Consider the following 19,778-nt stretch of genomic DNA (forward strand, 5'->3'; position numbering starts at 1 on the left):
ATGTGTGGTGCATGTGGAGGGAGCCCAAGGCACTGCCACACATGTGCACAATCTCATGTGCAGTGTGTGTTCCGTGTGTCAGATCTCATGTGCAGTGTGTGTGTACCCTGTGTGTTCTGTGTGCCAGGTCTCATGTGCAGTGTGTGTTCCATGTGCTTGGTGTCGTGTGCAGAGTGTGTGTGTACCATGAGTGTTCTGTGTGCACATGCGGTGCGTGTTCCGTGTGCTGTGCGTGTCCCACATTCAGTGCCCTAACCTGTGCAGCGTGTGCATGTGCTGCTCTGGGTGATGGGGTTCCTGTGTGCTGTACCTTCAGCATCATGGATGCAGTGGATGTGTGCGCAGTCCCCGTGCAGGTGCAGCACTGGTGTGTGAGGTCCTGTGCCTGTATGTGCACCACCTGTGGTGGTGCCGGGGGTACTGGGGATGCTGGGGGGTACAGGAGGTGCTGGGGGTACAAGGGGTATAGGGGGTGCTGAGGGTACAGCTGTGTGCTGTGTGCCTGCCCATGCTGGAAGCGCAGTGTTGGTGGCGCTGCTGCAGGTGCAGCACCAGTGCCCGGCCCAGCGCCAGCCCTGGGGCCAGGCCCGTACACGGCACGTGGGGCCACAGTGCGTGGGGCTGCTGTGGTGGCACAGGGCCAGTGCCAGTGTCGTGCTGGTCCCCACGCCGTGCAAGTGCTGATGCAGAGCCAGCCCCTGCAATCCAGGCCCCGCACAGCACCACTGTAGTGCTGGGCCCCAGCCAGTCCCAGTATGGGCTAAGTACCAGTCCCAGGCAGTCCCGGTGCCAGCACAGCGCGAGCCCCCGGCAGTTCCGGTGCCGGTGCCAGTGCCAGCGCCAGTGTTGGTACCAGTGCCAGTGCTGGTACCAGTGCATCGTGGGTCCCCGGCAGTGTCAGTGCCAGTGCCAATGCCAATGCCAGTGCTAGTGCCAGTGTCGGTGCCAGTGCTGGTGCCAGTGCAGCGCGAGTCCCTGGCAGTTCCGGCGCCAGTGTCACTGCCGGTTGCCGGTGCCGGTGCCACCGCAGCGCGGGTCCCCGGCAGTGTCGGTGCTAGTCCCGCTGCCAGTCAGCACACATCCCACGCGGTGCCAGTGCGGGTTCAGTGCGCGTCCCGGGCAGTCCCGGCCCCGGTGCAGTGCCAGTACCGTGTCGGCGACAATAACAGTGTCGGTGACCATCCCTTCAGTGCCATCCCGGTCCCGTTAGAGGACAGTGCCACCCCAGTGTCGAGCGGATCCCGCGGGGGGCCGCCGCCGCTCGGTGCCGCCCCCGGCCGCAGCACCGCCCCCAGCCCGCCCGCCCGGGGCTTTCGGGGCTCTCGGGGCGCGGGGCCGGTGCGGAGCGCGATGGTCTGGGCTGTGCCGCCTCGCTCCTGCTTCCTGCTGACGGCCGCGCTGCTGCAGCTGCTGCCCGTACCGGCACCGGCACCGGGGACAGCCCCGGCCCCCCCCGCGCTCACCGACGCCGAGATCGAGGAGTTTCTGCGGGGCTTCCTTGGACCCAGGGACGGCGGGGACCAGGACAGGGACCGGGAAGGGGACGGTACTGAGCTGGGCTTCGGCACCGACCTCAGCATCGGCACCGGCATCGGTGAGCGATCGGCACCAGGATCCCACGGACAACGGGGGTGGCGGGACAGGGGGGACTCCACCAGCCCTGCCCTGCTACACTCACCCTGCCTCCGGGTGGCTGCCCCACCCCGCTTCTGTCCCCTCAGGCTCCACAGGGTCGCTGACGGAGCCTGAGAAACCCAGGAAGGGGAAGAAGGAAAAACCCCCCAAGAAGCCCAAGGACAGACCCCGGGGCCCCAAGAAGGATAAGGACAAGGACCGTGGCAAGAACAAAACCCCCAAGAAATCCAAGGAGAAGCCACCGAAAGGCCCTGAAAACCCCCCAAAAGGCTCCAAAAAGTCCAAGGAGAAGCCACCCAAGGCCACCAAACCCTCTGGCAAGAAGCCACCAGTGCCACCAAGTCCCCCTACTGAACCTCCCACTACTCTGCAGCCCCCACAGGTCAAGGATAATGAAGAGAAACCCGAATTTCTAAAGCCTTCACAGTACAAGGAGGAGGAGGAGGATGGAGGTGTCCGAGGTGAGTTTTGGGGACGTCCATCTTCCCACTAGTGGGGTTGGTGTGGGAGGTTTCAGCACAGCAGAGTGTCACCCTTCGTCCTGCTCAGCTGCCCTGGTGGCACCCTACAGCTGTCTGGGCTTTGTCCCCTTGGGTTTCCCCTCTCTGTCTCCCTGGCTTTCCCCTCCATGGGATTTTCTTCTGACTGGGGGCTAGGGGGGCCAGGACAGGGGCCTGGGGAGGCCACACCAGCCCCTTGCTCTGTCCCTGTCCCAGGAGAGCTAGAAGAGCAGCCAAATGAGCGCTGGGGGCTGGGCAAGAAGGACTGGGACCCTGAGCCCCAGCCAGGTGAGTACCCAGTCCCCAGGGCCACCACCCTATCTCTTGGGGCCACTCCTCTGCACCCTGGGTCCATCTCCTTGTGTCTTGGGGCCACATCCCTGTCTCCAAATGTCACATCTGTGCACCCCAATGCTATGTCCCAGCTCCCCAGCGCCATGCTTCTGCAACACGGACCACCTTCTTGTTCCCAAACGCCACCCTCGTGCACCCTTACGTCTCCTTCCTGTTTCCCAGCACCATCTCCCTGCATCCCAGTGTCATCACCTTGCACACCAGGGCCACCTCCCTCCTTCCCACTGTCACTTCCCTGCACCCCACTGCACTCTGGACTATCTCTCTGCTCCCAAGTGTCACCTCCTATGTGCCTCAGGGCCACCACCTTTACCTCAGTGCTTCTCTCCTATTCTCAAGTTCCACCTCCCTGCACCCTGCTGTCCCCTTCCTGCACCCCAGTGCTACCCTGTGCCCCTTCTCCATGTGTCCCTTCTCCACAGAGGTCCCCGAGGAGCCAGAACCCCCGACTCTGGACTACAACGAGCAGTTAGAGCGGGAGGACTACGAGGACTGTATGGTGCTGGGGTGTGGGTGATGGGATTACTGGGGCCCCTGGCCTTCAGGGAGGGATGGAGGGGGTGTCCCCCTGTGCCTTGCACCACAAAGCCAGTGCCACCCTCTGTATCCCCAGTTGAATACATCCGGCGGCAGCAGAAGCCCCCCAAGCCCCCAGGCAGGAGGAGAACTGAGCGGGTCTGGCCCAAGCCCAAGGAAACACGTACGTGGGAGGATGCAGGCATGGGGGGCTGGCGCTGCTCGGGGTGAGGTTGGGGGACAGTCCCCAGCCTTGGGAACCCCAGGAAGCAGCATTTTGGGGCAGCCTGAAGCTGGGGTGGGCATGGGGACAGCATAATGGGTGCAGGGACCCTGTAGGGGTGTGGGGATTTCTTGGTGGCATGGGGGTCCTGTGGCAATATAGAGGTGTTCTGCAGGGACACAGGAATCCCAAAGGAACACGAGGACTCCATGGGGACACAGGGAGCCCTGCAGGGACATGGGGACCCTGTGGGGGCATGGAGAACCCTGTAGGGACATGGAGTTCCCATCAGAGCACTGGGGGGACACTAGAGGTGTGGGGACCATATAGGGGTGTGGGGATCTCTTGGGGCATGGACATCCCAGTGGGATATAGAGGGATCTGGTGGGGACATGGGAACCTCATGGTACGTGAGAACCCCAAAGGGAAATGCAGGTTGCAGAGGGGCATGCTGACTCCATGGGGACCCCATAGGGGACATAGGGCACCCTGCAGGGAGATGGGGACCTTCACTGCTTCCCTATCTCCAGCACAGCCCCTTCCTCCCCCCTTCCCCAAGCAGAGCCAGAGGAGCCATCCCCGCAGCCCTCCCCACAGCCCCTCCCGCAGCCCCCCTTGCCTGGCCTGGTGACTGAAGGGGACTATGGTGAGGGCTTTGAGCCACCGGACTACGATGACTGTGAGTGATGAACCAGAAAGGATGGGGCACCCCAGGACCCCCCATCATCCCTGTTCTGCCCTTCTCCAGAAGGTTGTCCCAGCCCCCCACCCTGTGCTCTCCAGGGACCTATGGGCTGCCCCCCCCACCGAAGCCCCACAAACACCCGGACAAAGGGGACAGGATGGAGACAGACGAGGAGAAAATCAGACCCTGTGAGAGGGGTTGGAGGGGGCTGGGCAGGGTGGGCAGGGTCTGGCAGGGTGTGGAGCATGTCCCCATGGTGGGTATGTGTGCCCCAGGCTTGATGGCAGAGCCACAGTGAGGGTGGCGTGTCCCTGGGCTGGGTGTCAAATCCCCATGGTGGGTGGCACATCAATAGGGTGGGTTGCATGTCCCCAGGTCAGTGGCATGTCCCTGGAATAGGTGACATGTCTGCATGGTGAGCATCACATCCCTGGAGTGGATGTCACATCAACAGGGTGGGTGTCATCTTTAGGGATGGTGGTACATCCCTGGAGTGAGGGGCATGCCTCTGGGGTGAGTGACATGTCTGCATGGTGGGTGTCATATCCCCGGGGAGGTGGCATGTTCCTGGAGTGGGTGTCACACCCCCAGCATCACTCACATTCTTGGGGTGGGTGGCATGTTTCTGGACTGGTGTCACATCCCTGGGGTGGATGTCACCTCACCAACAGTGAAGCCCAAGAAAGAGGAGGAGGAGGAGGAGGAGGAGGAGCGCTGGGTAGAGGAGAAGGGCCAGGACCGCAAAGGTGGGTGCCAGCCCCCATCCCTGTCCCCTCACATCTATCTCCATCCCTGCCCCCCTCACTGTGCCCCTTTCTCAGGAAAACCCAAAAAGCCAGGAGGAAAGAAGTGGGATCCAGATGAGGAGGAATGGGCCCCTCCAGCAGAGAAGAAAAGTGAGTGTCCCATTCCAGGGGGTGTGACAGGGACACCCTGCTGGGGGGGCGGGGGGGTGAAGCCCATCACCGCCTATCTCCTGCTGTCCCCAGGGTGTCCCCCAATTGGGCTGGAGTCCCACCGCATCGAAGATGACCAGATCCTGGCCTCCTCCATGCTGCGCCATGGGCTGGGTGCCCAGCGCGGCCGCCTCAACATGCAGGTGAGGGTCACACCCTGTGCCCACCCCACGGATCATGGTGACACCCTCACCCACATCCAGCTCACTGCTCCCCAGGCGGGCACCAATGAGGATGATTTCTTTGATGGGGCATGGTGTGCCGAGGATGACAGCCGGGCGCACTGGCTCGAGGTGGACACCCGCCGCATCACCATGTTCACTGGTGTCATCACCCAGGGACGCGACTCCCAGATCCAGTATGTGATATGGGGGTGGAGCTGGGGACAAGGGGCTGGGGCGGGGCAGAGTGAGGACCTCTGAACCAACCTGTCCCTGTCCTCCCACAGCGATGACTTTGTCACCAGCTTCTATGTGGGCTTCAGCAATGACAGCCAGCACTGGATGATGTACAGCAATGGCTACGAGGAGATGGTGAGCACCTGTTCAGGGCAGCTGACATGGGAACAACAGGGACCCTCTTGGGTACAACTCCCCCTTCTCAGCAGATGTTTTACGGCAATGTGGACAAGGACACGCCGGTGCTGAGTGAGTTCCCTGAGCCAGTGGTGGCCCGGTATATCCGCATTTACCCCCAGCGCTGGAATGGGAGCCTCTGCCTGCGCCTTGAAGTCCTGGGGTGCCCCCTCTCCGGTAATAGTCACCCCAAAGCAGCCTGGGGGCCATGGGGGGTGGGATCTCTCCAGCCACCCCCCACTGTCCCCTCCACAGCTGTCAGCAACTACTACACCCAGCAGAACGAGGTGACTTCCACGGACAACCTGGACTTCAGACACCACTCCTACAAGGACATGAGGCAGGTGGGCACTGCTGGGGAGGCAGATCTGGTGGGGGCTGGGATCCTCTGTAGATCAGAGGATCACAGGAGACTCTGTGAACAAATCCTCTGTGAGGTTGGAATGCCCATGATTGTGAGATCCTTAATGGTGGTGAGACCCTGGGGGTGGGGAGTTGGATCCTCCATGGGGGTGGGCACCTCCTTAGGGATGAGCAGCTTTGTGGGGAATGGGATATTCCATGGTGATGGGATCCTCTGTGGGGTGGGATCCTCCATGAGGAGTGGATACCTCTGTAGTGGTGAGCACATCTTTGGGAGCATGGCATTCTCTGTGGTTGTGAGCACTTCCATCGTGGTGGGCATCTCCATAGGGTGGGATCCTCCATGGGGGAGGGATTCTCTGCAGAGCATGGGCTCATCCCCCCAAGCACTCCCCCCATCTCTCCCCATCCTGCAGCTGATGAAGGTGGTGAATGAGGAGTGTCCCACCATCACCCGCATCTACAACATTGGCAAGAGCTCACGGGGGCTGAAGATCTACGCCATGGAGGTCTCTGACAACCCGGGCGAACACGAGACAGGTGAACGAACTGTGAGGGATTGGGGGCCTCCAGCCGTGGTCCCTGGTGTTTGCTGACCCTGCTTGGCCCCCGCCTCCAGGTGAGCCCGAGTTCCGGTACACGGCGGGGCTGCACGGGAACGAGGCATTGGGCCGGGAGCTGCTGCTGCTGCTGATGCAGTTCCTGTGCAAGGAGTACCAGGACGGGAATCCCCGTGTGCGGAGCCTGGTCACCGATACTCGCATCCACCTCGTCCCATCCCTCAACCCTGATGGCTACGAGCTGGCCCATGAGGCGGTGAGGGGGTGGTGGGGTGGGATGGGCCATGAGGCAGTGAGATAGGACAGTGGAGCTGTGGGGTAGGATGTGGTGTGCTGGGATGGGCTGTGGGGCAGTGGGATGGGATGGCAAAGTAGTAGGATGCAGCCCCCTCCTCACAGCTCACCCCTGCCCTGGGCTGGTCACAGGGCTCCAAGCTGGGCACCTGAAATGTCAGAGAAGGGGATGGGATGGGAAGGCAGGGTGGTGGGATGGGATGGTGGGGCAGGGGCCAGGACTTGGGAGTGGTGGTATGAGACATGGGTGGTAAAATGCAGCCCCCCTGGACTCACCACTGTCTTGGGCTGCCCACAGGGCTCTGAACTGGGCAACTGGGCACTGGGCCATTGGACAGAGGAAGGCTTTGACCTATTTGAGAACTTCCCTGACCTGGCCTCAGCGCTGTGGGCAGCTGAAGAGAGGCGGCTGGTGCCCCACCAGTTCCCCAACCACCACATCCCCATCCCAGAGCACTACCTGTCCGAGGATGCAGCGGTGAGTGCGCCATGGGGCACAGGGGCAGGATGGGGGTGGGGAGAGGGTGGTGGGGGGGACACATCATGCCCTGTGCCCCCTTCACAGGTGGCAGTGGAGACACGGGCTGTCATGGCGTGGATGGATAAGAACCCCTTCGTATTGGGAGCCAACCTGCAAGGCGGGGAGAAGCTGGTGTCCTTCCCCTTCGACACAGCCCGGCCCAGCCCCACAACGCCGACAGCTGCCCCTCATCCACTGGACTATGAGGACGAGCACTCCGAGCTGCAGGAGACTCCTGACCATGCCGTGTTCCGCTGGCTTGCCATCTCCTATGCTTCAGCACACCTCACCATGACGGAGACCTTCCATGGGGGCTGCCATGCACAGGATGTGACTGACACCATGGGCATCGTGCAGGGTGCCAAGTGGCACCCCCGGCCTGGCAGTGAGTTGTGGCCAGTGGCATGGCTGCCCCATAACCTGGCCACCAGCAGGTGAGCAAGCAGCTGGGTGGACTTGTCTATGCTCTTGCAGGTATGAATGACTTCAGCTACCTGCACACCAACTGCCTGGAGCTCTCCCTTTATCTGGGCTGTGACAAGTTCCCCCATGAGAGTGAGCTGCAGCAGGAGTGGGAGAACAACAAGGAGTCGCTGCTCACCTTCATGGAGCAGGTGTGCACTGGGACATGGCCACATCTGCCCCACCTGTCCCACACGGTTCCACTCATCCCTTTTCCTCACCCAGATCCATCGGGGAATCAAGGGCGTAGTGACAGACCAGCAGGGAGAGCCCATTGCAAATGCCACCATTGTGGTGGGCGGCATCAACCACAACATCAGAACAGGTAGGTACTATGAGGTGCTGGCAGGGTGCTGGCAGCACCGTGCCACCTCCATCCCACCATGCTGCCTCTCGTATCCACAGCCAGCAGTGGGGACTACTGGCGCATCCTGAACCCAGGCGAGTACCGTGTGTTGGCACGGGCTGAGGGCTACAACCCCAGTGTCAAGACTTGCCATGTCCTCTACGACATCGGGGCCACCCAGTGCAATTTTGTCTTGTCCCGCTCCAACTGGAAGCGCATCCGGGAGATCATGGCCATGAATGGGAACAGGCCAATCCGCCGCGTGGTACCTGGCCGACCCATGACACCCCGTGAGCGCCTGCGCCTGCGGATGCGCCTCCGACACCGCATGCGGCTGAGGGAGCAGATGCGGCTGCGGCGCCTCAATGCCACCATGACCACCAGCAGCCCCACAGCCCCACCATCCACCACAGCCCTGCCCTTCCCCTTCAGCAGCACGACCTACATGCCCTGGAGCCAGGAGCCACCCACTGCTGGCACCTGGGAGATGGACACTGAAACAGAGGTGGTCACTGAGCTGATGACAGAGACGGAGGGCTGGGAGTTGCACACAGGGACGGTGCAGCCCCTCACCACGGCTGAAACCTACACCGTGAACTTCGGGGACTAGGGACACTTGACCCCTCACCCTTGCTTCAAGCCATGGTTGGACGCTTTAGCATCCACTTCCAACATCTTCCTTCAGCCCAGGCAGCTGATCCAGGTGCCACAGCTTCCAAGGACTGTGGGCATTGTCACCAACAGCTGAGTGCTGTCAGGGACATGCTACCCCATCCCTTGGAGCTGGGCAGTGCCAGCCCACTGTCCGTGTCCCAGTGGGGTGGCAGGGGTGGCACTGCTCTCCTGGGCAGGGCCCATGGAGGCAGGCACAGCCTTTCTACCCTCCACACCGTTTTTGTTACACAAATAAATCGAGTTATATTGGTATGAGCACCTTGTCCATCTGGTGCTTCCCCACCCTACCAGATGACAGACAAGGGCAGTGGGTGCCAGGACCCTTTGAGGGGTGTGGACTTGTAGAGTCTGTGCACCCACTGTGGTCAGTGCCCAAATTCCATGTCCCCATCCTCATCATCAGCCCCAAAACTGGAGAAGGTGATGGGCTGGCAGGTGAGGTCACGCAGGTTGACGAGGCAGGCAGTCTGCGTGGAGCTGAAGTCGGGCACTGTCAACAGCAGCACCCGCTGCCCCTCCTTCCCTGTAAACACAGGTGGGTGTCAAGCAGAGGAGCCCCCCAGCAGCCCCCGGCGCAGGTTCCCAGTGCCCACGAGGATCTGGGTGTGCTGCAAGACCCACCTTGGAGCAGCTTGGACTGGAAATGCGGTGTGTTGCCACAGAAGTAGACATGAGGGCACTCGGTGAGGATAAATGGGTCAGATTTGTAGAACGGGTAACAGCCTGGGGAGGTTGGGAATTAGGAAGGGAGCCCCTGGCAAAGACTCCCCATTCAACTGCCCCCCCCACCCTCACCATACCCAGGGTATCTGGGGCTGTGGGGCTGATGTGTCCTGCCAGCAATGTCCACTCCAGGATCTCCAGGTAGTCGTCCATGCTGCTGTATTTGAAGATATCACTGATGTTTTGTCCTGACGTCCCCAAAAACCTACATTATGGGGGAAAGAAGGGGAGCTTTAGATGCTGAACATGCTGGGACATGTCCCATGGTCCCACGCCACTGACAGTTGTCACCGGAACTGGTAGAACACCAGGTCTGTTTACCTGACACCATCCAGGTCAGCCTGGTAGGGGTTGGTGACAAGGTGCAGTGTGGCGTACGCACTGGCCAGGGGCAGCATACAGCGGTGCAGGGGCTGCTGCGGCAGCGTGTAGTTGGTGGGGTCAAACTCCCCAGGCATCACGTCCACAGGCACGGAAGTCTGTAGGCAGAACGGGGATCAACTGGGTGGCCAACAGGCCTCCAACAGGGCTCAGAGCAAAGCCCTGGTGTCACTGCTGCTCCTTTTCCCCAGGACACCCTGCTTGGCTTCACCACGGAGGCCAGACTGCAGGAGAAGGATCTGGAACTGGGCTGTGAGCTGCCTCCCTATATGGGGTGCTCAAAGGGAAGTTGGGTGCTGGGGAAGGGGGCTTTGCCACCATGCATCCTGGACTGCTCCCTCGCCTCAGGAACCAGGCTCATTCCCCTAAAGGAAACTGATTCCCCAGCCAACCGTGAGCACTCACACAGAGCTGCAGCAGGATCTCATCCAGCATCTTCACAGCCTCCACACTTGCAGCCTGTGTCTTCTTGGTCAAGTACTTGGCCTGGGTGAGCAGGAAGACATGAGGGACAACCCCGCACACTCTCCCAGCACCCCAGGAGCACCCTGAGGCCACAGCCCCCCTCGCTGTTGTACCTTGTTGATGGTGTCTCGGCTCTGCGTGTTCTGGCTCAGCAGATTCCCAGCCAGAATGACACGGGCAATGTGGGCAGCACAACTCTGCTCGCCCTCGGCACCCAGCTGCCCTGTCACCACATCCACCAGCAGCTGAGTGCTCAGCAGGGCCTCCCCACTCACGCTGCCCAGCCCCAGCCCTGAGGCCAGTAGCACGAACCTGGATGGATGAAGAGGCTCAGTGTGCCACACACCCAAACCAAGGGGCTTAAGAGAGCCCGGGCAGGGGGCACAGCCCCCTCTGCCCATCTTCTTGGCACAAGGGGCTCAGGGACACAGCAGCGACACAGTAGCGCCAGCCCTGCTCCTGCTACTGCTGACTCACCGGTCAGAGGTGGGCCCGTTCCAGGGCAGCGGTGGTGGCAGGTCAGCGAAGCAGTGATCCTCCACCAGGAATGTGCCGTCGTCCTGCTCGGAGCCATACATGGCCAGGATGGTCCCTTAGGTAGAGCAGGTGGTCAGCCCTGGCCAGCACCCACAGAGTGGATGCCACCACAGAGCCACTGCTGTCCCTTACCTGTCACCAGCCTCTGCACATCAATGGCTCCTTCCAGCTTGATCCGCTGCAGCTCATCTTCCAGGATCAGCTCATCAGAGGGCTGGATGTACTTGGGCAGGGGTGGCTGAGGCACCAGGTTGTGCTGCAAGGGCGCAGGGACAGCTCTGACCACCTCAGCGAGGACCAGCAGCTCCCAAGGACACTTCCGAACCCCAGGCCCCCATCACTGGTACAGCCAACACACCAGCTGGAGGCCCTGGCAGCTAGAACCCCCCTGGATGGTCTGGTTTCACTTAGTGCTTCCCTGCAGCACCCCAGACACAAGCCCCATCCAAGGAGGAAGTGGCTCAGACTTCAAACTTTCCAACATGATCTGGCTGGGAGCAGATGGGCTCTAGGCCCACATGGGGATGGCAGAGCTTCCCTGACACCTCCCTCACCCGCCTCATTCCCCTAAGCAGGGAAAGGGGTTCAGCACTGCCAACCCCCTGGATTCAAACCCTCCAACAGTTGGAAAAGCATCACTGAGCAAGAGTGGTGGCAAGCGGGGGGGAATAGCTTCAGATGGACAATGGGTTTAGATTGGATATGGGATGGGGTGGGGTGAGGGTGGTGAGGCACTGCCACAAGTTGCCCAGAGAAGCTGTGGCTGCTCCATCCCTGCAAGTGTTCAAGGCCACTTGAACACTTGGATGGGGCTTGGAGCAACCTGGTCCAGTGGAAGGTGTCCCTGCCCATGGATGAGCTTTAAGGTCTCTTCCAACCCAACCCATTCCGTGTTTCCATGATTTCATAAGGAGCACACACAGACACACACTAGCACCAAGACGTGTCACCAGGCACAGGGCAGGCACAGGCCATCCTGTGGCACAAGCCCAGCTCAAATCCCTGCCAGTTCCTTAGCTACAACGAGCACAGGGAAGCCATGGAAATCCAGCTGAGCTCTCAGGTGTGCTGGTACAACTCCCCCGAGCTGTGCAGAGGAGTACGGGGTGTGCTGATTACCTCCTCACTGATCTCCTGCAGGATGGAGGGCTGGAGCTGCATGGCTTTGAAGAGTGTCCCCACCACGCAGCACTTCTCTCCTGCTTGCAGCTCTGAGAGCTTCCGCAGTGCAATGTCATTCCCTGCAGAGAGACAGGGTGTCAGTGGCCTCAGGGTGATGGGGGCACGGTGCAGGGCTGGCAGGAGCAGCTGAAGGGCCCCAGCATTGAGGCCAGCAAGAGGCGTTGGGGAATATCGGGAAACCTCCTGCTTTTCCTCGAGGCACAGTGCCTAACGGACATGTGTGGGCCAGATGCTGAGGAGCATTCCAGAGCCTGCAAGCCTGCAGGCATTTCCTCTGTGCTGGGAGGATAGCTGGGTCATGGTGGTGTGTTTAGCTCCCAGTAAACAGCTCTGCCCGGAAAGGCTCCAGGATGCAATTTCCTGCCCTTGGGCATGGGGGGCTGCTGTTCCTGCTCTTCATCAAGATGATGACCCAAAGATCCTACTCAGAGCTGACAGGCAGGAGATCATTCAACACCCCGAACCTGATCTCTGCCAGGGCCAGATGCTCTGCCCCAGATCCCCACTGGAATTCAGGATCCCCATCACATCCAGAGAAGATCCTGGCATGCTGACAGGTCCCTGGGCTTTAGGCGGGGATCCACAGGGAAAACGGGCTGGGAGAATCTTGGGAGCTGCAAGGAGCATCACAGCCCCAGCTGCATCCACTTTGTGGCTGAGGAGTAAAAATCTCCCTTACCACAAGGTGAGTCCAAAACTTCTTACCCCACCCCTGGGGACCGAGAGATACTCCAGCCCCATCCTGTTTGTGTCCTCCCATCCAGTACGTGGCTGTGGGACTGTCATTCCCTGTTTACAGCAGCCTGTGAAGTCCATCCCAAGCCTCAGGCACTGGAGAGGAGCAAGGAGCTTGCTCCCAGTCTCCTCTCCTAAAACAACACTGCCTGTGCCAGCTCCTCGTCCTTTCTGGATGACATTTCTCCTCCCAAAAATCTCCCTTTGCTCATCACGCGCTGCTGAACGTGACTGTTGTCCCAGGGAGAGCACCCCACTGCCATCCCTGGCACCCCATGCTGGAAACATGGATTCCCAAGCCCAGGAATGCAAACACTCTGAGTCAGAACAAAAACAATCCTGTTGAAGTTTCTTATTTTTGGCTCAAACTCCCCAAAATGTGTGTTTGGGGGGAGGGGGCTGTGCTCTCCAGAATTTTGCCTGCAGGCGCTTCCTGCTGGGAGACAAACCCTGAAATCTGGTCCCATCCCAGCATTGCAGGAGGTGGAACTTTAAAACCCTTGGGTCCTGTCACACTTGGCAAAGTCCAGGGTCGCCAACCAAGGAATGACATCTGCTGTGGGACTAGCACTGGCTTTGCTTCCACACAGCCCATGGGGCTGGGGAGAGCACAAGAACAGGCGTCTGGCCCAAAAGCTTCCACTGAAAGGGTTTTTGCCCATAGAAGGGCAAAAAGCCGAAGGAAATTCAATCACAGGCCATGCCCAGGCTGGGGGGGCAGAGCCCCAGCAGCACTGGCATTGCTTCAGCCTGCGGATGGAAACTCTGAGCCTAAGGGTCCCACCCCCCAACCACAAACTCCACCAGCCAGGAAACAGCCATCCCCCAGCACAACCAGCACCTCTCACCCCCCTGCACCCTCCTGTACCCCACTTCCTGGCCAGGACTCCCCAGCACCACCCTGACAAACCTCACACTCAACTCCTGCTCCCAAAATTGTGTGGAGCGATGTGACTAAAAGACAATCATGTTCTCCCTGCCCACATCTGCCTTCTATCTACAATGAGGAATGCAATTTGTCCCAAGGTCAGAACTCCAGGTGGGAACTGCCGCAGGATTACCACATAATCCAGCTGCAAATGGATTATCCCATCATCACTATGAATCCCACGGCTGGGGGGGCTGAGCTCTTTTGGGTGGGCTCTGCTGCATGTTCCCTGTCAAGGGTGTAAAACACCACTGGGACAACTGGGTACACTGGAGCTGCTCAGCTTGCAGGAAGGTTGTGGGTGGATCCCAGCCTGGCAGGGATGAACCCCATACCTGTAGGGGTGGATTCCTCCCCAGTAGGGATGGATCCTGCCTCCAGGGATGCCTGCAGGGTACATCCAGCCTGAGGATGGGAACACTCACTCACTTCTGGACTCCAGGTATAAATCTGGTCAAACAAGGAGATGAAATCCTAAGGCAGCTCCACAGATGCTTGTTGCCAAGGCCATCACAAACACGTCCCCAAGTGCCACATCCCCATGGCTGTTAATTCCACACAGGGATGGGGACAGCAGCAGCACTGCCCTGGGCAGTCTGTGCCAGGGCTGGACAGCCCCTTCCATGAAGGAATTTTCCCAGTATCCAACCTGAACCTCTCCTGGTGCAACTTGAGGCCGTGTCCTCTTGTCCTGTCCCTGTTCCCTGGGAGCAGAACCCAAACCCCCTGCTGGCTGCACCCTCCTGCCATGGAGTTGTGGAGAGTGAGAAGGTCCTCCCTGAGCCTCTTTTTCTCCAGCCTCTGCCCCTCCAGCCTCTTCTGGTGCTCCAGCCCCTTCCCCAGCTCTGTCCTACCCCTGCACATGCTCCAGCCCCCCAGTATTTTTCCTGGGGCAGGGCCCTGATAAAGGGGGGATCCCCCCAGGCTCACCCCATCGGCTCCGTGCGCGCTGCTCCAGTCCCGGCCGCATCCCAGCGAGGCGCACAGCATAGATGTGGGCATACTGCCGGGAAAAGCTGCGCTCACCCAGCTGGAAGGGCTGGGAGCAGTCCAAGTATCCTGATACAGGCACCCTGGAGAAGGTGGGGGGCTCGGCTGAGGGGGGGGCCAACAGCCCCTCTGCCATGGGAGCTGCCTGCTCTGAAAACATGGTGTGGGACATGGGATTCTAACGATGAGTCTGGAAAATAAATTGGTGAATTAAGGATCCTGGTTCCCACTCAACCATCACTGGCACCCCAAGACACAACAGTCTCCCTGAAAAAAATCTTCCCCACCCCCAAAATACAAACCATGTCTGGGTCTGACCTGCCCTCTGCACACTGCACCCCTCCAGCCTCTCTTCCTCCCCTCTTCTCCCAACCCACGGTATACCCAAACTCATCCTGGTGACAGGACCATCCCACCTTCTCCTAAACTCCCACCCCAGGGCAGGACGCCTGAGCTCCCCTCAAAATATACCTTGGCCACTGGATTCTCCCAGAACCCCCTTCTCCCAAATGGACCCTGGGCCCCGTATAGCCCCATGGACACCCGCAGGCACCAGTGCCCCCCCCCCAACCACACTACTTCTGGCACAATCCTCTTCTCCGCGGCACCGGACCCCTCGGACACCTCCCTGGCACCAGGAACCTCCCGAGGACACAACAGCCCCTCCCCAAACCCCCAACCCCAACGCCCCAGCCCCCCTCAGGCTACGGGGCCTCACAGGGGTCCCCCACCCCCCTCACAATCTGGGTCTCCGCCGCTCCCAAATGGGCACACGCCCTCGGCCCCCGCCCGGGGTTCCCGCAGGTCACGTACGGGGTGACAGGTCAGAGGACGAGCGTCGCCGCCGACACCGGGACCCGCCATGGGGGTGGGGCGGTGGCGGGAAAAGGCGCGAACGCCCCAAAATCCGGAAGTTTTGTGACCGCGCGGCGGAAGTGACGATCAAGTCGCCGCGGCAACCGCTGTGAGCCGGGGGCGGTGTGAGGTTACTGCAAAGCGGGCATAGTCTCGCGCCGGGGAGCATGGAGGGGGCGGGAATCGACCCCGGCGGGAAGGGGACAGGGATAAGGAGACATCGGGATCGACCCCGGGGCCCCATGGAACCCATGGGGTGAAGGGGACACTGGGACTAAACCCTGGGGGGCACCATGACCGACCCCAGAGAGGACACCAGGACTGACCCAGGGGGGGCACTGAGCCCAAGGGCTTGGACTCCCCAGAGCCCGGAGGAGACCAAAGGGGACCCCGGGATAGACCTCCCCGATCCAGGGTTCCAGCCCTCGGGGGTCTGGCCGCTCACTGCCCCGCCCTACACTTTGGGAGACTTACGGGCAGATTCCTTGGGGGGACGAGGCTGGGGAGCTTGGGGGCTGCGGAGCTTCCTCATGTCCCCCTCGAGCCCCCCTCCGTGTCCCCTTCCTGCGGGGGTGGAGGTGCGAGGCAGGAAGTGCCCTGGGGAGCGGCGTTCGGTTTTAAGGCGTTTTGGGGTTTTTGTCCCCCACCCCTACAGTCCACGGCCCCACTATAAAAGACGTCAGGATGCAGGCTGTCACCCACTGTCAGTTATCTGCTGTCACCGGCTCAGTGGGCTCACCATGGCTGCCACCTTCCTCCTGGTGCTGCTGGTGGTGGGAGGTAATGGGGACCCTCCTGCCTCCCAGGCAGGATGGTCACCCCGAGGTGGAGGGGAGGGGGGACACATGGGGACAATGGGGATGGCAGCCTGGATGACTGAGGTTGGGTGGGCTGTGGTCTGCGTGGGGACCTGGGAGTGACAGGGATGGGGTCTGTGTGGGGACAGGCACTCAGGGATGTAGGAAAGAGGACAAAGGGACAGGCAAGAGGGATGATGGGGGCCCAGGGGTTGCCTGGATGGGGTCTCATGAGAACAAGCAGCTGGGGGTGGCAGGGATGTGGTCTGCCTGAGGATCCAGGGATGATGGGGATGGTGCCCGTGTTGGGATCGGCACATGGGGATGTTTGGGGACAGGGTCTGCACGGGGACCTAGGAATGGTGGGAACAGAAAGATGTGCGTACAGGCAGGAGGGATGGTGGGATGGGGCTGAGTACCTGTGGCTGGTGGTTTAGGGGTCTGGGCACCTCCAGGGTCCCCGGGGACCTCAGTGATGGGCACCCAACCTGTGGCCATGCTCACCATCCTGTCCCCATGCAGCAACACAGGCCGCGGCCCCTTCGCCTTGCCAGGGTGACCCTATGTCCTGGTGTTGGGACATGGCCATGGCCACACGCTGTGGCTGGGAGCAGCAGTGCCAGGACCTCTGGGACAGCCTGGCCCAGGTGAGCACCCCATCCCCAGCTTCTGCCAGGGCCACCCAGGCATCCAGGCAGCACTGAAGGTCTTTGTGTCCCCACAGGGAAATGTGGCCAAAGGGGACAACATGGCTGACAGGGATGATGTGGCTGATGCAGATGGCGTGGCACAGGGCCGGGGGATTAAGTGCAGCCTGTGCACCAGGGTCCTGAAGAAGATACAGGCGCTGGCAGGTGACAACCCCGATGAGGTGAGGGGCGATGAGGGTCTGGGGTCTGGGCTGGGGACCATCTCCCTGCAGCCCCCTGACCTGTGGTGGCTTTCGCAGGCGGCGGTGGCAGCAGCACTGCAGAAGGGCTGCCGGGCGCTGGGCCGGGTCATGGGCAAGCTGTGCCAGTGGCTGGTGAACAAGTACCAGGACCGGATCACCGAGGGGCTGCAGAATGGGGACATGCCCCGAGACATCTGCTCTGCCATGGGTATCTGCCGGTCCTGAGCATGGTCAGTGTCTGCCTGTACCTCATCCTGCATCCCATGGGCTCATCCTGCAGTCTGCATCCTGTGTCCTGCTTCCCACATCCTGCATTCTGATCCCATACCCCATGTCCTGCACCCTGTGTCCTGCACCCTACATCCCAATCCTACATCCTGCATCCTGCACCATGTCCTGCAACCTGCGTTGCAATCTCTGTCCTTCATTCTATACTCTGATCCTGAACCCCCATCCTGCACCCCACATCCTGATCCTGCACTGAATATCCTGCATCGTGACCCAGTCCTGCACTGTGTCCTGCACCCTGCATCCCAGTCCCACGCCCCTTGTTCTGCACCATGTCCTGCATCCTACACCCTGATCCTGAGCCCACATCCTGCACCCTATACCTGATCCTGCACCGAATATCCTGCACCCCGTGTCCCAGTCCTGCACCGTGTCCTGACGGTGCATCCTGCACCCCACATCCTAATCCTGCACCCTACATCCTGATCCTGAACCCTATGTCCTGCACCCCACATCCCCCACCCTGCATCCCACACTTTGCACCCCACATCCTGCACCCCACACCTGCCTGAGAGGTGGGAGCATGCTTGGGGTTCCTGAACCTTCCCTGCTGCAGCTCTGTAGGGTGGGGGTGAGCCAGGTCACCCCAAAGTGCATTATTGAGCAGGGGAAGGCTGGAGGAGCTGCTTCTGCTGGCCCCCAACTCACCCCCTGCCCTTTCCTGTCCCCACAGATGCAGCCCTGAGTGCCTCCCAAACCCTGATGCCCCTCCAGCCCCGATGCCTTCGATGCCCAGCCATCCTCCCTCTCACCACTGCCCCCCCCCAATAAAGTCCCTTCTCTGGCTCCACGTGTCTCGTTTGTCTGCCCTGGGGGGACACTGTGACAAGGGCATATGGCACCAGGCACTGGCAGGGGACAATCTGGCCCTGGCCTGCCCCCAGCACGGCCAAGGTGACACCCAGCGGTAGCGTGGGGACATGTGCCATGTGGGTTGGAGTGAGCAGTTCTCTCCACACACCCGGATGGCCCTGGCTGTTACTGTTCTCTCACTGTGCACCAGCACATCCCTTGGCTGACGCTGCATTTATCCCTGCACTTGGTACTGTAACTGGTCACTCACTTGCCCCTGGCGCTTCCATGGGCTTGGGATCATCCTCACTGTCCCCAACACATGGCATTGGCACTGTCCCTGCTGAGCACAGGGAATCCCTTTTTTAGTCCCAGCCAATCAGAGCACAGGGAAACCCCCTTTTTTTTTTTAAATTCCAGCCAATTGGAGTGCAGGGAATCTCTTCTGTTTGCCCCTGGCCAATCGGAATAGAAAGACTGCCAGTCTCTGTGGGCTGCTGCCAATCAGAGCTCAAGGATGTCTTTCTGGTGCCAACCAGTCAGAGCACAGGGAATCCTGCTGGCTGAGGGCTGTGGCCAGTCGGAGCACAAAGAATCCACTTTTGGCCATGGCCAATGACTACAGGAAGCCCTGGTGCTGCTGGCTGCAGCCAATCAAAATTAATGGAATCCTGCAGGCTGAGGGCTGCAGCCAAGCAGAGCAGAAGGATCCCCTTCTCCACCTGCAATGAGCTATGGGGATCCCAGTGCCGCCTGTGGGTCCGGGGGCTTCAGGAGCAGCACTGCTGGCTTTGTTCCTTGGGGTGGCACAGATCCCCCCAGTGTCCTCAGCCCCTCAATGTGCACCCCCCAGCCGTGGGGTGGCCCTGTGCTCTGTGAGGATACCAAGACCTCTTGGTAGTCCCAGCCCCCCATGTTGGCCCTACACCTCGTGGTGATCCAGTACCCCCAGGTGGTCCCAGATGCCCAAGAGTTACCCCAGCCCCCTGAGATGTCCCTAGATCCTGGGTGCCCCCATGTCCCAGGGTCACCCCAGACCTCTGCATTGGCCCCAAATATCCCAGATATAACCCCAGACCCCCAAGATGGCCCATACCATGGGGTGGCCCCACACCTCCAGGGCTGACCCCAATACCCTGAGTAGGGCCCAGAACCTGGGGTGCCCCAAACCTCCGAAGGGAGCCCAACACACTGGTGTCCCAGGAAGACCCTCCACCCCTGGGGTGCTCCAGACCCTCAGAGTGACCCAAAACCCTGTGTTGCCTCCAGAGCCTTCAGGGAACCACAGTATGGTGCAGTACTTCCAGATCATTAGAGGGACCTCAACACCCTGGGGTGCCCATGACCCCCAGAGGGACCCCAATATTCTGCTCCAGACCCTCTGGAGAGCTCAAATCTCTGGGGTGCCCCAGAGCGACCCTGAAACCCTGCCCAAGACCCTGATGTTTATCCCCTCTTTATTAACCCAAGGTGCATCAGGAATAGTGTGGCCAGCAGGATAAGGGAAGTGATTCTTCCCCTGTACTTGGCACTGATTAAGCCACACCTT

At 60.6% G+C, this 19,778-nt stretch overlaps 3 protein-coding genes across 12 annotated transcripts; 2 read left to right on the forward strand and 1 right to left on the reverse strand.

Annotated features, from left to right (window-relative positions):
• Positions 1-465: 465 nt before the first annotated feature.
• On the forward strand, positions 466-8,919 carry AEBP1 (AE binding protein 1). Of its 8 annotated transcripts, none has more exons than XM_085080811.1 (21): positions 466-1,594; positions 1,722-2,096; positions 2,352-2,423; positions 2,912-2,998; positions 3,103-3,189; positions 3,791-3,907; positions 4,012-4,101; positions 4,585-4,659; positions 4,735-4,809; positions 4,903-5,012; positions 5,073-5,227; positions 5,318-5,402; positions 5,474-5,621; positions 5,700-5,788; positions 6,224-6,347; positions 6,427-6,623; positions 6,960-7,139; positions 7,227-7,566; positions 7,656-7,795; positions 7,869-7,968; positions 8,049-8,919. In XM_085080811.1, the coding sequence occupies exons 1-21, from the start codon at positions 913-915 to the stop codon at positions 8,597-8,599; spliced, it is 3,879 nt and encodes a 1,292-aa protein (XP_084936937.1). In that variant the 5' UTR covers positions 466-912; the 3' UTR covers positions 8,600-8,919. The 8 variants fall into 8 exon arrangements, with proteins under 8 accessions (XP_084936937.1, XP_084936943.1, XP_084936938.1 ...); XM_085080812.1 differs by having other exon boundaries at positions 467-1,594; positions 5,477-5,621; XM_085080813.1 differs by having other exon boundaries at positions 467-1,594; positions 5,088-5,227.
• POLD2 (DNA polymerase delta 2, accessory subunit) lies at positions 8,882-15,549 on the reverse strand. Of its 3 annotated transcripts, XM_085080822.1 has the most exons (12): positions 15,419-15,549; positions 14,546-14,795; positions 13,951-14,065; positions 11,890-12,011; positions 10,903-11,026; positions 10,711-10,825; positions 10,347-10,545; positions 10,174-10,254; positions 9,709-9,866; positions 9,465-9,592; positions 9,286-9,387; positions 8,882-9,187 (listed from the first exon to the last, which is right to left on the reverse strand). In XM_085080822.1, exons 2-12 carry the CDS (start codon positions 14,615-14,617, stop codon positions 9,030-9,032), a joined length of 1,374 nt encoding a protein of 457 aa, XP_084936948.1. In that variant the 5' UTR covers positions 14,618-14,795; positions 15,419-15,549; the 3' UTR covers positions 8,882-9,029. The 3 variants fall into 3 exon arrangements, with proteins under 3 accessions (XP_084936948.1, XP_084936945.1, XP_084936947.1); XM_085080819.1 differs by lacking the exon at positions 13,951-14,065 and having other exon boundaries at positions 15,419-15,548; XM_085080821.1 differs by lacking the exons at positions 13,951-14,065; positions 15,419-15,549 and adding an exon at positions 15,346-15,391.
• A 51-nt stretch (positions 15,550-15,600) lies between these two features.
• On the forward strand, positions 15,601-18,223 carry GNLY (granulysin). Its single transcript, XM_085080823.1, has 5 exons — positions 15,601-16,240; positions 16,780-16,904; positions 16,982-17,128; positions 17,207-17,379; positions 18,111-18,223. Exons 1-4 carry the CDS (start codon positions 15,754-15,756, stop codon positions 17,372-17,374), a joined length of 927 nt encoding a protein of 308 aa, XP_084936949.1. The 5' UTR covers positions 15,601-15,753; the 3' UTR covers positions 17,375-17,379; positions 18,111-18,223.
• Positions 18,224-19,778: the final 1,555 nt, after the last annotated feature.

This window comes from Lichenostomus cassidix, chromosome 22 (assembly GCF_008360975.1).
Source record: "Lichenostomus cassidix isolate B80296 chromosome 22, HeHo_3.0, whole genome shotgun sequence".
Classification (NCBI taxonomy): Eukaryota; Metazoa; Chordata; class Aves; order Passeriformes; family Meliphagidae; genus Lichenostomus; species Lichenostomus cassidix.